General features: G+C 39.7%; 1 protein-coding gene across 2 annotated transcripts in view; it reads left to right on the top strand.

Moving 5' to 3' along the window:
- LOC125484539 (E3 ubiquitin-protein ligase TRIM8-like) overlaps positions 1 to 16,313 on the top strand; it is a 48,199-nt gene that overhangs the window by 15,125 nt on the left and 16,761 nt on the right. Inside the window, exons 2-4 of one of the 2 annotated variants that reach the window (XM_048603753.1) lie at positions 6,881 to 6,962; positions 11,322 to 11,922; positions 12,038 to 12,133. In XM_048603753.1, the coding sequence (XP_048459710.1) occupies positions 11,344 to 11,922; positions 12,038 to 12,133 (675 nt within the window). In that variant the 5' untranslated portion in view covers positions 6,881 to 6,962; positions 11,322 to 11,343. The remainder of the gene's footprint in view (positions 1 to 6,880; positions 6,963 to 11,321; positions 11,923 to 12,037; positions 12,134 to 16,313) is intronic. The other variant, XM_048603754.1, reaches the window with a different exon arrangement.

Below are 16,313 nucleotides of genomic sequence, written 5' to 3'. Positions count from 1 at the left end.
CTCTTTCTCTCTCTTTCTCTCTCTTTCTCTCTCTTTCTCTCTCTTTCCTTTTCCGAATCATGTAACGAAATATTGTAAAGGCAGACCTGTACCTACCTGAGCTAGGTCACTCCCCAATCTTATTATATACAGTGTTCATGTGTAGTGTATGATTTAGACTTTATTATTTTCTTCTGTACTCTGACTCCATCTATTTAATGTCTAGTCTAGTACTATCTGTCTGTCCTTCTCCCAGCATATTGAGCATGCTGGTATTGCTTTCCAATATTCTCTCCTGGTTCCCATACATCTGTTTAGTTGAAACTCTGCTCAATTGCACAAATCACCCTGCAAGGAACTCAGTCCCTGCTCTGGTCAAATGCAACCCATTTGTCTTGTACAAGTGCCATTTTCCCATGAGACTGTCTGAGGGGTCTAAAGCCCTCCCTTCTACATTATCTTTTCAGTCACTTTTTTTTCATCTGCCTTCTCTTTTGCAAGTGGCACGGGGAGTAATCCAGGGATTACCACTTTAGAAATCCTGCTTGCTAATACTCTACCTATTTTGCTAAATTCAGATTGCAGGACTACTTTCTGGCTCATTTATCTCCTTAATGCCAATGCGGACCACAGCATTTGACTGTGCACCTTACCCAGAAGCATTGCAGCTTTTGTGACATTCTTCAGTCTAGCACCAAGGAGGCACCATTCCTCCCTGGAGTCATATTGAGGGATAGAAATAGTGGGGAGAGCGAGAGAAAGGTAGTCCCATTGGTGGAAGGATTGTGAATCAGAACATTAAATTTAGACTATTGACTAAAGGAGCAACTTTTTACTAAGCAAGTGGTAAAGATCAAAAATACACTGTGAAAAAGTATAATTGAGGCAGATTTTGTGGTAGCTTTCAACAGGGTTTTGGCTAAGAGCTGGAAGGGAAAAAAATTGCAAGGGCAGAGGAGTGAAACTTGCTGAGTTGCTTTTGGCATGTACATGATGGATCAATTGACCTCTCCTTCTGTGCTGTAATCCTGTGCTGCTGAGTTTTGCAGCTATGCAGAAATGCTTGTGAACAGAGCAAATGTTAGTCCAACACTCCTAAATCTGAAGATTAATCAATAGAAATGCAAATAGAATAAACCTTTATTCAGTGGTTAGGATTTAACATTAACTAATACTGCATAAGTATGGTTTAGGCAGCCATGGAAACCATTTTGAAACAACAGTGGAACAGTGAGTCAATTATTCTGTTTTTGGTTGAGTGGCAATCATAACAGGAATACTGTGAGATCTCCATGACCTTATTGAAATAATGGCATAGAATCTTTCATCTCTTGTTCAAATAAATACCACATTACAGGGATTAATTCTCATTTTCACTTCCCTATCACTCTGCTCTCCATTTGTGCAAATATGCAATAAACACCATTTTAAGGTATTCATGGTATAGACATCTCACACGTTTATGTTTGAGCTGGTATAAGAAATAGGTGCTTTTTATTGAATGAGACTTGTGTGATCGTTCAGGTCAAGGTCAAACTTAAGTGCAGTATATTACATCCTTCATCTAATGAGTTGTTACCAGATTGGTTATCTTGATATATTGGAGTCATTGTTGACACTTATGATATAGCATAGCAACCAAAGTGATCACTGATAACTATGCCTGGCAACATTGCTATTTCTGCCCAGCACAGCATGTAATAACTTCATAGTGAAGGTGATTGTGAAAAAGATTGTACAGCTTTTAGCTAGTCATTTGAACTCTCCTAGAAAGTCATCAATAGAATAGATATTGCTAGGGGGCAAGATCTATCCATTGCGGATATTCCCTTTCCAGGGTACAGCATGGATAAGGTATCTGCTTCAATTAACAAAACAAATTTGAAATCATGGTTTTAACTTTTTACTATGTATTTTAAGAAGCAATCTGCAGTTTAACTCCAAATGCCTGAGAATATTTTTTGATGCAATATTGTTCTTGTCGTCAATCATGCATTGTAAGAAACCACAACCAGCTAAGAATTACAAGTTTTTTTTTCTAACCATCCTTTTTATGTTGGTTGTTAGGCTATGAATTAGCAGTTACTTGCATACAAAAGGTTCTGTATGTTTTTGTTCATGATCAGGGAAGAAATTTTAGATAAATATAAATCATTACTCAGCTTTTTTAAAAAAATCTTTCACCACTGGCAACTATACAATGACCTTTTGCTGCCTTCTCCTGCATCTGGAGTTAATCTCGTGTGAAATGTGTCAAACTTTTAAAAGATGTTGTGCTCCACCTGCTATCGTCTTTCAAGCACATGGAATATCATCAAAGGCACTGAATAAATCAAATTAGTCAGATTTAGGAGATTCCCACTTACATCTCTTCTGAGAACAAGAAAATGTGGTGTAGATTGAAGATCTAATCCACATTCCACTTTGCATCGTAGAACAGAAAATTTACTTAAAGTACGCCATGACATTAACAACTTATGGTTAGTCCTTTAGTTAGGACTAGTCCTTTTAAAAGGAGTTAGTCCTTTTCTAGTTTCTTGTCTAAGAAATAATGTTCTGCATTTAACTCAATGCACTAAAATGAATTTATGATAATTCTAGAAATTCCAACTGAAAATTTTCAGGAAGCATGTAGAATAGTTTTGCATGATTCTTCCCTCTTAACCTGTATTATCTCATAATGCACTGTGCAGTTTAAATATCGAGTAGAATTTATTTCTGCTCTTCTTATCAATAGAGCACATAATGTGTAACGCTTCACTTCTGTTGTTACGTTTTTACAACTTAACATTTTCCAAGAAGATATGTGGTTGCATTTCATTAACATAATTTATTTTGTCTTCATGACTCCATATGATTGATTTTCTACTATTTACAGTAATAATCATGGTTTTTCTTATTCTGGACTGCTAGTTTGGTCCACTGTTTCATTTATATTTATAGTCTGGATTTTATCATGGCCTTTGAAACCAATGTCCACACCGACTGGGGGTTCAGATTCGCATAAACAGGGATCAAGCACTGTCAAAGCTTTCTTCCTTAAGGTGGTATTTTAATTTTTTTTTTCTTCATTCATTTATGGGATGAGGGCGTAGGCAGTATTTATTGCCCATCCCTAATTCCCCAGAGGGCAGTTAAGAGTCAACCACGTTGCTGTGGGTCTGGAGTCACAAGTAGGCCAGACCAGGTAAGGATAGTAGTTTCCTTCCCTAAAGGACATTAGTGAACCAGATGGGTTATTTTTCCAACAATCGATAATGGATTCACAGTCGTCATTAGACTCTTAATTCCAGATATTTATTGAATTCAAATTCCACCATCTGCTGTGGCGGGATTCAAACCCAGGTCCCCAGAGCATTATCTGTGTCACTGAATTAACAGTCCAGTGAAAATACTACTAGTCCATCAGCTCCCCTATGTCTGGCTCAATGTTCACCTTAAATTAAAGGATGGATAGCAGACTACTGATGCAGCCAGGCCCCTTGATAGCTTGCACTGTAGTAAAAAATTAAAAGGGGTTCAGGCTAAAGGGCTCAGATGGATGGATGGAAGAACAACTTTTCGATAGGTTGTTTTCAAGCTTTTATGCATGTAGCTCACACTTTGTAACATTGAACTACTGGCTCAAGCTTGCAGAATGGAGGGTGCCTCTCTTGAGCTGATCTCCACACCTGGTGGAAAACTGCTCAAATGCTGACGAAGTGCCAGTTAGGCATCAAAACCATCCCTAACCAAGGCCATATTTGTCAATTCTCTGCCCACCCCCACTGCCATCGTACAGGCAGCAAACTGTTTAACAGATGGCCACTGGGAAACTTCTCTAGTGCTAGTCATGCATTAGGGAGCTATCATCACACACACAGACACACACAGTCTTTGTATGCCTCTCAGTATGATTGTCATTTCCTTCTATATATCTAGATATCCAGTCTTGGATTTCTCTTGGCATCCGGCTGATTTACTCGAATACTGTACCCTCTGTGGCTTAGGTAATAGATTTTATTTACTGAGTATGTCCTGTCAATGCTCTAGAGCAGGATGTCAGTGCCATCGATGTCACTATTTTGGTCCCCAGAACTGGAAATTGGAATTGGAAGAGGTGTACCCATTGCTGCTGATTCTGCCTCACCCTTTCTATTCTCCACTCCCTTCACTGAGCTGCTCACTACCCCATTCCATTCTCTGGTCCCCTCACTGTCCCATTGATGCCCAATCTCCATTCCCTTTGCCATTCTGCTCCTCATCCCTCTTGTTCTCTTTGCTGTGCTCACCCTATGATGAGTCCATGAACTTGCATTGCTGTATCAGTGATTTAATAACTGAATAACACGTTTCTATGAATTTATCAAAATTGGATCTCAAAACATATCTTTCAATGGCAGGGCTTGCATTATGGTAAGTTTGCTCCTGTAGTTGCGTACTTACATTTTTTAAAAATCATATCAGGTGAACTCCTTTTTTGCAATTTGTACTTGTTTGGTGAATATTGCAACTTTCAGGGAACTGGCAGTTCCAGGGAATTGCTACAATTGACTGTTCCAAAATCTTACCCTAATTTTCTAATCAACCTGTTGAGTGATGTTATTGAATAACTCTGGAGCATATAGGACTTGAACCTAGGTCTCACAGTTCAGGGGCAGGGACACTACCTCTGTGCCACAAGAGGGATGTCTTTAAAGCAACCTGTTTTGAGATATTTATTGCATGTCTCTGGAGTAGGTGGGACTTGAATTCAGGGTTCAATTCTGCCTAGAAATAGGGGTGAAGCATGTTGCAAGGTTGTCAATAGATTACCCATTCAGTTCAGGGGTCATTGAAGACAAAATCCTGGGTTACTGTTAGTTGGACAGGAAAACAGAGGCATGTTCCAAGGAACCATAAAGTTGTCTGCTGAGGAGCAAATTAGGAACATCAGCTCAGCGTAGTCAGAATTCAGAAAAACATTCTAGGAATCAGTAGTGGACAATTAATTATACAGTTGGGGCTTTGTGAAAAGACAATACCACCTAGAAAACTATGCAGTCAGACCTCAGGAGGAAGGTCTAAGAGTTAGTAGGCATTTACACATTGCAGTAAGAACTCAGACCTGGGAGCTGTAGGGGTTTGGAATAAAGCATGTGCCATTAATAGCTTGATGCAACTGTGAACAAGGGTGATCGAATCCAGAAGCATTATTTGCTTTGTGCAAAATAAAAACCAAAAGAATTGCGGATGCTGTAAATCAGGAACAGTCATCTGAAGAAGGGTCACTGGACCTGAAACATTAACTCTGATTTTTCTTCACATTAATTTGTGCAGCTGAGCATTAGGGTTCAAGAAAAGAAAAAAATCCAGGGGTAGTGCTAACTTTGTGAAGTTAGCTGCTTATGAAAAATCTGGAACCATGCTTGTAAGAGTTCCGGAATGCAGTCTCTGGACTTTCTGAAAACGTTTTCTCAGGAAAAGATGAACCATCAGAATGTGAGCAGTCATTAATTGAGACAGTCTATGACAAAGCAGCCCCTGAGGGATTATCAAAACCAGATCATCAAAAGTGAACAGTTTGGATTCCTTGTGAAGTTTTAATGAGATTTGGTGACTCACAGTGAAACAGAGAGAGACACTCCCGTGGAAGAAAAGAGCAGTTGGCAGTTGGGGAGAATTGCTGAGAAATCCATGGGACCTGTCCCAGTCATGTTTGTTATTTGACATGTTCTTTGGTCTGCTACCTTTATTTGCCTCATGCTATTTTTGGGATGTTAGAATATCTAGAATACAAGATAGACCTATCTTTGTACAACTTAAGCTTGTTTTGTCAGCAATATTTGTATGTATCTCTGAATAAGTTTTATTTGCCAATTCTTTGGTGAAAGAAACCTGGCTGAACGGTTTCTAATACTAGACCAGATGAAGTCTCTTAAACTTATAAACTTGGCCCCATCACTACTCGGGTAAAATTAATTTTTTTTTGTGAACCATCGGAAGAGTTGGACCAGAAGGCAATCAACACATTCCTGCAACCTCAGTAGTGAAAACCTTCACAGAAATAAATGTCTCATTAGCTGCTTGTGACACAGTAAAGAATCATAGTCGCAGGGAAACTGATTTGCTGCTAAATTTGAATTGCTATATACAAAAAAAAATTCTTAGGAATTGCACATTTTAAAGGCTCATGGTCCCACAAATTCATTCATTAGTAATTAGCCTGAAACCTTTTCATTCAAAGGGAGGGTGCTTTGACCATTTATGATAGGAGCATATTTTATGAATGCATCTGGCCATCCTGAATAATTTGATTTCTGAAACTATTTCCTCCCCATAATCTGCATTTTGTTAAATTTAAGAAATGAATTCACATACTTTTCCAATATTCCACAGATATTTTAGCATGTGTATATGGCTGGCTGTGTTCATTTGGGTTTCAAGAAGGGGCTTTTATACTTGTACTTAAATCTTGAGTTCTGAGGACGGGTCACCGGACCTGAAACTCTTGTTTTTTTCCTTCTCAGATGCTGCCAAATCTGCTGGGCTTTTCCAGCAACTTTTGTTTTTTATTCCTTTTATACTGTCTCGTCCTTCTCATATTCCAGATGAAACTACTACATTAATTTACTAACTGGAGTATGTGCTATATGATTGTTGTATTGTGATTGCACTTTCTTCAAGGATATACATCACTTGTAATTCATTGCATAATGCATGTTATCAGGAAGTCTCATCCTCCGGTAAACTCAAAACTTGCCAAACATTCTCAATTTCTGCCCAGAGTAATTGAATGTACGGAAACCGGCAGACTCTGTTCCTTTTAGGTTATATCACCCAGCAGTCAGCTTGAATTAGTGGGGTTCAATACACTGCTGGTTCTCTTGTTTTCTGCTGTAAGTGGTTGTTTTCTTACCTCTCTCCTTTCTTTATCTATTAGCTGGCAACGTTGGCCACAGGCATCATTCCAATTTAGCTGAAGACCAACATGACGCAAAGGACAGAAAAGTAAAAAATTGAAGGTACAGTCCTTGAGGAACCACCTCGTATCAGAATGTTTGTAGATATAAAAGGGTCTTTGGAGAATTTCACTCAATTGCTCCTACTGGGTGAGGCAAAATGCTCCTGTCAGCTGTTTGAAAGAGACATTGTTGGCTTTTTTAAAGCTTTGGCTTAGCATTATGATACAACAACACCAACCTGGATTTATGTACTACCTTTACAACATCCAAGGCTTTCCAGGGAGTTCTTTCAAACAAAATGAGACAGTGAGTCAGATAAGATAAATCAGATGACAAAAAGGTGGATCAAAGCTATATGTTTTAAGGAGTGTCTTAAAAGGGGGGAGGGGAGAGAGAGAGAGAAGGGGATAAAGAAATGGAAAGGTTTAGAAAAGAAATTCCAGTGTTTAGGGTATGGCTTCAGTCTTCCCAATATTTAGTTGGAGCTAAATTTTTCTTATCCAGTTTTGCATTTCTGGCAAACAGATTAACAAATCAAAGAAAATGGAAGATTTAAGAGTTGGAGTGAGGTGTGCGTGGGGGAATATGTAGATGGGAAATAGCAAGGATAGATCTTTGGGAGATTCCAATGTGACTTGTGAAAAGGAACAGTTGCAGTCTATGACTGGAGTGACGAGAGCAGAACTAGATGAAGGTGTGGTGTAGTGGACATTGGGGTGAATGGTCCAAACAGCTCAACAATAGGGAAGACTGTTGGACAGGGATGTTGTGATCAACTTGTCAAATCCTATGAACAAGTAGACAGAGAAGTACACTTGCTTTACTACAGTCATAGTCACAGAATTTTATCTGAGTCTGACTAGGGTAGTACAGTAAAAGAATGAAACCCTTATTGGGGAATTCAAAAATGCACAGTCTCTAGTAAGATTGGCATTGATTTCAGAGGTAACACATGTTCAAGGATTTTCAAAAGAACTGGGGACTAAGGATAGTGCAGTAATTTGCAAGGATTGAAGGCGCATGTTTTTAAATAGATGTGATGACGGCTGAATTGAAGAGGAGTGAAAAGTATTTGAGGAGAGGGAAACATTAAAGTTATTGACTAATTTGGGAGCCAGACAGAGAAGGGGAAGGCTCAATGGGTGGGTGCATTGACTGACAACAATACTTTATACTGTTAAACATCCCCCTCCCTGTGTAATAGATGGGGGTGCCTGTCCATTCTTGGTTTGGTGAGTAGCACTGCTCATTTGGACAAACTAAAGCCCAACCAATGAGTGAAAGAGGTGCAATTATCTTTCTTATCTCTATGGTCTTCTTTACAACAATCAGTGAACTGAGATGTTTGTGGATGTCTTCACCTACTGTCTTCTCTCTGTCCCTGTGTTTTGTGTTCACTTCTTGTGCGAGGGGCAAGAGAAAAGACCTGTTAATGATAGAAGGTACATGTATTCATCTGAATTAAATTCCTGGTAAGTGCAGCATGCTCCTTCCTCATAATGCTGCAGAAAAATATTTCCCTCATACTTCCTCAGAGATCATAAGAACTGCCGATGCTGGAGTCAGAGACAACAGTGTGGAGCTGGAGGAACACAGCACGCCAGGCAGCATCAGAGGAGCAGGAAAGTTGATGTTTTGGGTCGGGACCACTTCTGAAGAAGGGTGCCAACCCAAAATATCAACTCCCTCATACCTCTTGCCTGCTGTCAACAATTTCCACAGAATTATCATTAAAACTATTTGCAAGACTTGCCCACTCTGAATCCTCGTTTTGCTAATTGTCTCAGTTTTCTTTTCAAGACTCCCCAAATTCAAAAACCTTGATTTTTGCACTCTTACTTTAAATAATTGGTTTGAGATTACTTCATTTGATTGCATATCGTACTTACTGCCCATCTTAGAGATGTGAACAATGCAGAGAAAATGCAAAATTGGCAAGGTATATGCTCCTGGGCTATGCAGAAGTAATCCCTCCTTCTCTCCCTCTCCTCATCTCCAGATACCACCACCACTTGGAATCCTCCTCTTGTCTTAATATTTAGACTATAGAGATGGCAGCACAAAATTAGGCTGATATATTCTCCAACTAATCTTCCACACAAGCCTCCTCCTACCCCTTTTCATTCAACTCATTAGCACATCCATGTTTTTCTGCCTTGCAATCATGATGGAGTACTCCCCAATTGCCTGGATAAGTGCAGCTCCAACAACACAAAAAAAACTTGACACCATCCAGAAAAAGCAGCTTGATTGAATAGCGTCTCATGCAACACTGTCAAAATTTAGTACCACCATCACAATGCGTAGTAGCAGCAGTGTGTACCATCTAGAAGATGCTCTGATACAGATCTCCCAACTAGAAGGTCAAGGGTAGCAGATTCATGGGAACATCACTACATGTAAGACACCCAACAAGCCACACATGATCCTGACCTGGAACTATATCAGTGTTCTTCCAGAGTTGCTGTGTTCAAATCCTGGAACTCCCTTCCTAACAGTATTGTGGGTGTCCCTACATCCTAAATACTGCGTTGCTTTAAAAGGCATTTAGCCACAATCGTCTCCAGGGCAATTGGGTATGGGCAATAAATGCTGGTCTAGTCAGTGACACCCACGTTTTGTGAACAGATTAAAAAAAAAAGGAAATTGGAAGATGTTGAAGGTGAAGAAATGCATGGCTCTGGTGACCTTGATGGCAAAGCATGGTCACATTGCAGGGGGTCTTGTTCTAGGAGTTAGCTCTGACCAACCACGAAATTCTGAGTGTCCAGAAGTGCTGCAGCTCAATATGTGCAGTGAGTTGATTCTCTTTATGCAATATTCCATTGAATTATCAGCTTCATCTAGAATGAGGTTTGTCAGCATCCTTTGAGCCTATGAAGTAATATGTATGTAAAGAGAGCAGCTATTGGTGCTCATGTGGTTCTTGTTGCTTGTGGCATAGTTAGTGTTGATGTTGCTGCTCCTCGTGTCTATCATCAGCTGAAGAAGCTGTTTCAATACTGCAAGGAAACTGAGTAAATTCCAAGCTTTTAAAAGTAACTTGAATAAAATTGGAAATCACTTGTAAAGTTCTCTCTCAGAATAGCACAGAAAGGGTAGCAGCTACACAGTTCCACTTTTCAAAGGCTTTCCAATTTGTCAATTTCATTGAGCAATCAATACCTGCCATGTTGATTCTGGTAAGTTTTCACAGCACGGGAAGACACTGCAATTGCTGTTCAAGACAGTCTAATTATATTGCTCTTTTGGATGTTTAAATTAGGGACTTGATTGCTTCAATAGGGGTGTTTGAAACATCTGAGGACACAACAATAAAATCCAAGAAAGTAGATGGGACCTTGTTTCAATGTTTCAACTTTTGATGAAGGCACCCTCAGTTTTCAGTGATCCAAGAAACAACAGCATTATATTCACGATTCTAACAAGACGAACTTTGTGGGGAAATTAACTTTCACTCCACCTCCTCAATGAACTCACTGCCCTCACAAAAACTTACACAAACCCACCCTTCCCACCATTACCATTTCACTTAACATTCTATGCAATATGCTGCCTGGTCCTTGGAGTGAGTTCTATCTGGGCAGAATGGATGATTCAGTTTTATTCATCACACATCATAACTGGCACTTATTTTCAGCACAATGTTGGTGGGCCCTTATTCCAGAATAAGTTTACTTTATGAAATATTTTCTGGTTCTTTATTTATTTATTTGCAGTTCTGGTGTGCCAAATTGCGGTCCAGAATATTTTCTTTGCACAAATGACTGATTATTAGTGAGTCTAATTCATTTATTCATGCTAGAGAGTATCCAGATTTTTATGCTCTTCCTGTTTGGTGGGATTCCAACAAAATGTAGAGTTTAATTTGAAGAGTTAATGCATAACTTCAAATAATCAAGTATTCATAATTATGAAAACAAGATGCACCAATGTATGTAAAGTGTACTTTTTTAGAAATCTTGTCATTTTTGGCCAAGTTGTAGTACCTACATCTCTGTTTCATTGTATCTTCAAATCCTACTGCACGATTGGAGCATATTAATCTCAGTTGCGACTCCTGTGACATACTGAGGTGCCATCATCAAAAGTTGAAAAGTTGAATCAAGATCCCATCTACTTTCTGAAGTAGATATAAAGACCCCATGATTCTTTAAGAACTGCAGGAGAGCGCTCATGATGTGATTACAGGGATAGATTTTCACCAAAACAAAAATAATTTAATTCTGTTTATTTTGATGTTTACAGGAGCTTGGTTTATGCAAATTAGTTGCTGTATTTGCCTACATCGTAAGTGTATTTCAATAGTACTTTAATGTCAGTGAAGTGCTTTTTGAGCATTCTGAAGTTGTGATCAAGTATCATATAAATGTTTTTTCTGGTATTAAACAATTTAACATTTTAACAAATCTTTTACAGCTGCTAGTTCTGTTTCTCAGAGATGAAAATGGCTTCTACTTCAGCTGTTGGTAATTTGAAAGAAGAATTAAATTGTTCAATTTGCTGGAATATTTACACAGAACCAGTTTCATTGTCCTGTGGGCATAATTTCTGTCGTAGTTGCATTGAAAAGAACTGGGACAAAAAAGACACAGGGCTTGGTTACTCTTGTCCAGAATGTCGAGCTGAGTATGCTCAAAAGCCTGTGTTACACAAAAATTTGAAACTGAGTAACATAATAGAACGCTTTGAAGCCACACAGATGAATGAAGAACCACCAAAAATCTTCTGTGATTTCTGTTTGGATAATCCCCTCCCTGCAGTGAAAACATGTATGAACTGTGAAGCATCTTTATGTGAGCATCATTTGAGAAAACACTCTGAGAAAACTGCTCAGAAAAATCACCTATTGATTGAACCTGCAAGTTCACTAGAAGACAGAAAATGTTCAGATCATGAGAAGCTCATTGAATATTACTGCCTAGATGACCATTCCTGTATTTGTGTGACATGTTATGTTGCAGGCCCGCACAAAAATCATGACATACGCATTCTGAAAGACATACACAATGAGACAAAGGTAAGAAAATATTGTATTATATTGCTAAAATTAAAAAAAACTCATCAATTAAGTATACTCCAACAGATTCAATTAGGTTTTACTCTCAATAGTACAGCAGTCTTTTTATAAACAGGCCAGCCTTTCTGAAAAACTGGAGAAGCTGCAGAGTTGCCGAGCAACTTTAGAGGAAGCTACAAAGGAATTGCAAGGAACTGAAATGAACTTAAAGGTATGTCCCATAATGTGCTTATTCTGAAAGTATCCATCTGATTTTTGATAAGTTCATGAGTACAGTAGGCAAGCGTTGTTTGGTATCGCCTAATTGCCTGTACATTGTAGACTTATTGATTTAAGATTCAAACGTTTGGGATTTTAGGGGTAATTCACATATTGCTAGCTTTGGTACCTGAAAGGAACCATGTTGCTCTCTCAACTTTACTTTCCTGTCTATACCCCAGAAATTTGATTCCCTTGTCTACCAAAAGTCCAATTCGGCTTTGGATAAAGTCAATGACCCAGGTCCACTATTTTCTTGGAAAGAAAATGCCACGGTGTCATGACTTACTGAAAGAGGGGGGGAAAAAAACCTCCTCATTCGGTTTAAAAGTGAACCTTCTTATTTTTAAATGTATTTCTGAGTTCTAGTTTCTCCTGTAAAGTGAAACATCCTGCCAGAACTTACATTTTAAAGTCTAACATATTTCAATAAGATCATTTTTTTTGTTCTTCCAATCTTCAATAGATAAAGGCCTAATGTGCAAGGTAAACCATTCATACTAGGGATTTGTCAGTAGCCTTCTTTGAGCTCCTAATGCAATTATATCCTTTGTTCAATAAGGATACCACAATTACACACAGTTCTAGTATGTTCTTACCAATGTCCTATACTGCTGCAACAAAGTTGTCCCACTCTCTATTTCCCTTGCAATAAACATCATTCAATTAACCTCCTTCGTCATTTGCTGCACCTACAAACTAATGCTTTGATTCATGTACCAGGATGTCCGGGTCTTTCTGTAATTCCAAGTTTTGCTATCTCTCTCTGTTCAAATATTTACTTTTTTACTTTTACTGCCAAAATGGACAAGTTGACATTTTTCCAAATTCTCCTTCATCTGCCACTTTCTTTTTGCATGCTCACTTAACCTTGTCTTAAGGGATACATTTACAGACATTTTAACCTCCCTTTTCGCAACTTACTTCCTTGTCTATCTTGAGTCATTGGCAAATTAAGCCAGTATACATTTGGACTCCTATCCCAGCCATTCATATAAATTGTAAGAGTTGAGGACCCAGCACTGATCCCTGGAGCACTCCACTGGTTACAATTTGTCAATCTGAAAAAGACCCTACTGTCCTCTCCTTGTCAGCGAACCAACCCTTTTTCTCTATGTTAGCCTTTACACCATGAATTTTTATCCTGTGTTGCATCTTATCAAATGTCTTTTGGAAATCTAAGTCCACACCTACAGGTTTCCCCTTTATCCACCTTGCTTGTCACTTCCTTATAGAATTCTAGCAAATTAGTGATTAACAATTTCCCTTTCATAAACAATGTTGTCTGTGCTTGATTTTCTAATTATTGTGCTATAACATCCTTTAACGATCAGTTCTAGCATTTTTCGTGCATGTAGTTTTTTGCTCTCTTTCTCCCTCTGTTCTTTAATAATGCTGTTACATTAAATATTTCCAGTCACTGCAATCCAACCAGAATCTAAAACCTTATGTAAGAAATTTGGAAGAAAGTAGTGAAATAGGCTCAGAAATAAACATTTTGAAGCAGAATTTCCAGGACACACTTTTCTTGCCTAATGTTAGCATAAAATCAAAGAACATCCTGAAGAAATAGGTTACACAGCTATTTGGGGTGATTTGCGTAGCTAACATGAAGAACTTCTGCTGAAATTTCAATGATCAGTTTTACTTGCTCTATAATCAAAATAAAGCAAGACAACCAACTGTGTTCTTACATTCTTTGGAATTATCTAAGAGCACAATCTTTTAGAGGTCTGAATGACAGGGGCTATGTTGAGAAATGTGACAGAATTGCACAAAATGTCCAATCAGACCTATAGTGACACCAGGAGCAACTTGCTGCATCTTTTAATTAAATTGCAAGCATTCAGGTGAGATTCTCACTAAGCAGAATCACAGTTCCAATGAAGGAGGATTATTTCTTGTTAATGAACTTATTAACAGCACATCTGGCCTCATTAATGCACAATTGCCTATCCTACCCCCAACCCCCTACCCCTGCCCTGCAAGCTAACTAGATGCTGAGAATTCTCGATAAAGAAGTCAGAGGGGGTACCCGGTGACTTCACCACTGGTTGCAAAGAGCCTTTACTACGATCAACACACAATTGCATCTTAGGGCATGAGCCTCGTGCACCCTGCATCAACAAGCATTTACATCCAATAATTGCCAAACCCTCAGAATCCTCATGGCACCTCTCCAATCTATTTGCATGTTGCTCAGTAAGTACAGACCTGTATTGCAGAGGGCCCCAGCAACTGGCATTAAAAGGTTGGTGCAATTCATTGCTTGCAGGACCACCCAGCCAGCTCTTTTTTTTTTTTTTTTTTTTTTTTTTTTTAAATTAAATTCACTCATGGAACGTGGGCTTTGCTGCCTGGCCAGCATTTATTGCCTGTCACTAGTTGTCCTTAGAAGGCAGTGGTGAGTTGCCTTCTTGAACTGCTGCAGCCCCTGTGCCGTAAATAGACCCCTCTGGGAGATTCTGGTCCACTCCTCTTCCATTTGCAACATCTCTCCACACACCACAAAATCTTACCTTGCAACTATACAAGGTGTAACTCCTGCCCATTTACCTCCCACCACTTCAACATCTGAAGTCCCAAACACACGTCCCTGTGAAACAGCGATTTACTGCACTTCATTGGATCTAGAATGGTCTCCACTGGGGAGATGAAACACAGATTTGGGTGACCACTTTGCAGAACGCCTACGTTCTGTTTGTAAAAGTAATCCTTAGCTTCCAGTTGCCTGCACCATCAATACACCACCATGTTCCCTGGCTTTCATTTCTGTTGTAGGCCTGCTGCAGTGCTCCAGTGAGCCTCAGTGTAAGCTTCAAGAACAGTATCTCATTTTCTGCTTGAAATCCTGTAGCTTCTAGCACTCAACATTTGAGTTGAGTAACGCTACAGCCTGATTTTATCCTTCCATGTTTTTTAACCCAACCCCACACCCGGTCCTGTAATGACATAGGTGGTTTTCAGCATAGACTACCCATCTCTCCTACTGTCAGCTCTCATTATCACTTATTCAGCTTCTCTTCTGTGCTGGCCGAGTGTGAATAATCCCGTCATCTGCCTACCCCTTTCATCTGTCTCATGTGCTTGCTCTCTCTCGAGCACACTCTCTCCCTCTCTCCAATTCCACCTATCTGTTCACGTCTCTCCCTATTCCCTCAAAGCTCATCTTCAGCACAAGTACACATGTATTTGAGTGAGGCGTGGTCTCAGCACAGGCTTCTTACATCCTGGGACACTGTGATGGGATTTGGTCAGCTGCTAGAGTGAGAGCTGAGGGCCATGGCAAAGGATGGCTATCCTCTCCCAGTGGGTACAAAGGTGACAACTGCTTTGAACTTCTATGTTACTGTCTCCTTCCGGGGAGAGATGAGTGACCCGTGGTCGATCTCTCAATGGTGCACCCGCACATGCATTAGTACAGCGGAAAATGCCATCCCTGTAAGATTACACCAGTTCATTTTGCTTCTGATGGTGAGCTCCGCGTTATGGCTGACATCCCCCGGGTACATTGACTGCATACTGAGAGGGCTGTATCATAACACTGTGGAATTCATCAACAAGGAGGGGGTTGCATTCCATTAATGTGATGGTAGTCTGGGATCACAGTTACCACTTCCTGGGTGTCTGCCTGTTACCCTGGCAGCTACTATTACTGCTACATTTTGGAGTACTTTTTTTTTTTTTTTTTTTTTTTTTTTTTTTGGAACCTGGTGCGTTTTAAGGGTCCAGGCACCTTACATGGCTGGTTACTATGACCATGGTTGATGACCCCACTGCACAATCCCCTGGACTGATGTGGAGAACAGATAATGCAGCCCATGCTTTGACCAGGGCTGTGGAGGAACAGAGGTTCTGGATGAAGATGTGATTCTGCTGCTTGTCCAAATCTGAAGCGTGTTCTCCCCCCAACCCCAGGGTGACGAAACGTTTGCAACCCAACCCACTGGCTCAGTGAGCATGTCTACAACCTCATTGCCAACACTAGGTGCACAGAGGTCTTTTAAAACCCACCTAGTACACCGATTTTCTTCTGACAAGGGAACTTCCTGTCTCCACAATACGTGATTAATGCTTATAGTCTTGATAAGGGCCTAGGCCAATCAAACTATATTCTGTCACCAAATAACTAC

This window comes from Rhincodon typus, chromosome 12, assembly GCF_021869965.1.
Source record: "Rhincodon typus isolate 14 chromosome 12, sRhiTyp1.1, whole genome shotgun sequence".
Taxonomy (NCBI): Eukaryota; Metazoa; Chordata; class Chondrichthyes; order Orectolobiformes; family Rhincodontidae; genus Rhincodon; species Rhincodon typus.
Note: the sequence above shows the minus strand (reverse complement) of the source record. Positions and strands in the feature narration are given on the sequence as shown.